This window comes from Lucilia cuprina, chromosome 2, assembly GCF_022045245.1.
Source record: "Lucilia cuprina isolate Lc7/37 chromosome 2, ASM2204524v1, whole genome shotgun sequence".
Lineage (NCBI taxonomy): Eukaryota > Metazoa > Arthropoda > Insecta > Diptera > Calliphoridae > Lucilia > Lucilia cuprina.
Window position 1 is genome coordinate 65,830,232 of NC_060950.1, and position 2,675 is coordinate 65,832,906.

At 31.1% G+C, this 2,675-nt stretch overlaps 1 protein-coding gene across 1 annotated transcript; it reads left to right on the plus strand.

Annotated features, from left to right (window-relative positions):
- Positions 1 to 788: 788 nt before the first annotated feature.
- On the plus strand, positions 789 to 2,432 carry LOC111688834. Its single transcript, XM_023451348.2, has 2 exons — positions 789 to 929; positions 988 to 2,432. The coding sequence occupies exons 1-2, from the start codon at positions 873 to 875 to the stop codon at positions 2,170 to 2,172; spliced, it is 1,242 nt and encodes a 413-aa protein (XP_023307116.2). The 5' UTR covers positions 789 to 872; the 3' UTR covers positions 2,173 to 2,432.
- The last annotated feature ends 243 nt before the right edge of the window (positions 2,433 to 2,675 follow it).

Sequence of the window (2,675 nt, forward strand, 5' to 3'; positions counted from 1 at the left end):
TTCAGTTCTAGTTCAGTTCTAGTTCAGTTCTAGTTCAGTTCTAGTTCAGTTCTAGTTCAGTTCTAGTTCATTTCTAGTTCAGTTCTAGTTCAGTTCTATTTCAGTTCTTGTTCAGTTCTGTGGAGAATTGAGTTTAAAATTTATTTTCATTTTTTTAATTTTTTTACATTCATATAAATATGTTAATTCTCTCAACATCATCACTTGCCAAACAAAATGCTATTGCTTCAGGACTAAATTTCCAGCTGGGTAGATTTGTTAGGAAATTTTTTTGTTATTATTGAATTTATTTGTAAATTATACATCTCTTTTAAATAATTATAAAAATAGAGAGAATTTAAAAATGTATACGATTTACTTATTTCCATATTAGTTTTACTCTACAGCAAGTGCTGGCGGTTTTTCAACAGTTAAAAATTTTGGTCGTAAAACCGTTTTTAATTATAAATTGATGCAATAGCACTTTCGTAGTCTATTTGGTCAAGTTTGTCTTAGTGTTTCTACGTTGAAATTCCAATATGGTCTTTAAACTGATTTTGTTCAATACTCTAGAATACCCACTAGTATTGACATTGCAATGTCTTGATTTAGAAACTTAAATGACATTTCCTATTTATTTATAACTTATGTAAGGTATCATAAGGTCGACCATATCCGACTAAACTTTCTGACTTGTTTTTCTTTTTTTCAATAATGCTTTGTTTATATTTCGAAAGCAAAGACTATATTAAGCTGATAACACTCATTGACCTGAATACAAAAAAAAAAAATACGATTTTAAATTTGAATGCGTTTAAACAAGACTCAGGCATAGTCATTCTTTAGACAGACCTAGACCAAGTTGTATATTATTAATAAAAAATAGAATCATAATGAATAATTTTGTATTAATACTTTTAATAGGTGCTTTTGTAAGCGGGAATTTTAACGTAAGTTCGAAAAAACGTAATAAATGTAGAAAAGTATTAAATATGTTACAATTTTTAGCCTGCCGAAGCCAAGGAAGTACAATTAACCTCTAAAAATTTCCAAAAGGAGTTTTTGCAAAAAGTCAGTGAAACCATGAAATCTACAGCCATGGATTATTTAAACAACTATCTCAAGAGTATAAAAAAGCCAGCTCATGTGCACGAAGATTTCAATGCCGAACTTAAAATGGCCTTGGAGTCATCGAGACTAGAACCTAAAGTTGTCTTCATTAAACAATATTTGGATATGTTAGAGAATAAGGATACAAATCGTGAAAATATATATGGTTTGAAAAATGTCATGTTTCTCAAGAAACTCAAGGATAAATTCTATAATTTACAAGAAGAAAGTTTTGAGGAAATACATCAACTGCGTTATTATTATCTATGTAAACAGTTTAAGGTACAAAAGGAGGCAACCACCCCTTTGTACCACAACTATTATTCCAAGACCACACAGTTGGTGCCCATAAATGAACACAATGTGGGCTCTATGCTGCATAAGTTGGGTGTAAAAGATAATCACACCATTTCCATAAATATCTCTGACTTTGGCAAAGAATTATATCAAAAAGTAAACGATGCCGGTTGTGACGTCATCGATGATTATTTAATTATATTACGAAAACTTTTGCAAGAGGTTTTAGAGCCAGAATCGGAAGAAGAACCGACGGCACATTCCGAGTCTCTACGCAAAATCCTCATAGAAATAAATGCCCAACTGAAAATCACCGATTTCTATACTAAACGTCAAAGACTCTATGATTATTTACAAAACAACTTAGCCTTGGATTACGAACAATTTCAAAGTTCTGAGACATCACAACATGATCTTATGGCGGTATTTAACAAACTTAAAGAAAAAGGTTTAGATCTAGTGGTGGCCTTTTTATTTAGTAATTTTGAATTCGTAGACCATTTACAACATGAATGGCAGGAGCTTTTACCACAAGCACCCATTTCACTGTATGATGCCCACTCACGTCCGCTTAAAGAGATTCAACAATTGTATGCGGAATTTAAACAGGATTTTGAAAATTCATCAAAATATGATTCTTATTTAGAAGCTGTAAAATTGTTGCGTGAACAGACACAACGGGATAACGCTGACAACACGCATATTTATGAGATGCTCTATAGTGCTTCACAGAATGTGGGCAGTAGTCGGGCAACATTAATGAATTCAAAATGTAATGAAATTTAAATTAGTGGTTGCGGCTTTATATCATGCTTGTATATGTATGTCTGTCTACATACAGCGAAGGAATATCTGCGTGTATGAGTGTTCGAAAGGGTTTTTGTTATAAAATTGTATGTGTTTAAGTGTCTGTGGTTTGTATATTTCGTATTATGAAACTACATTAAACATGCAGTTTGAAGTTGTTCAAATGCAAGTGATTTATTAATATGAAATTTAAATTTTGAAAACAATAAAGTTTCATTAAAAAAAGTTTAATCTTAAAATTTCAACCGCTATTTTTTTAAACCCTTAACAGAAACGTGAAAACATGAAGAATAATAGTCAATCCTATTTATATACAGCCAAGTGTATTGAGTGTAGCCTAGTGTAAATAATAGTACATAGGATAATGTAAAGACTAATGTATAGTATAGTCTATAGTCTAGTCTATAGTCTAGTCTATAGTCTAGTCTATAGTCTAGTCTATAGTCTAGTCTATAGTCTAGTCTATAGTCTAGTCTATAGTC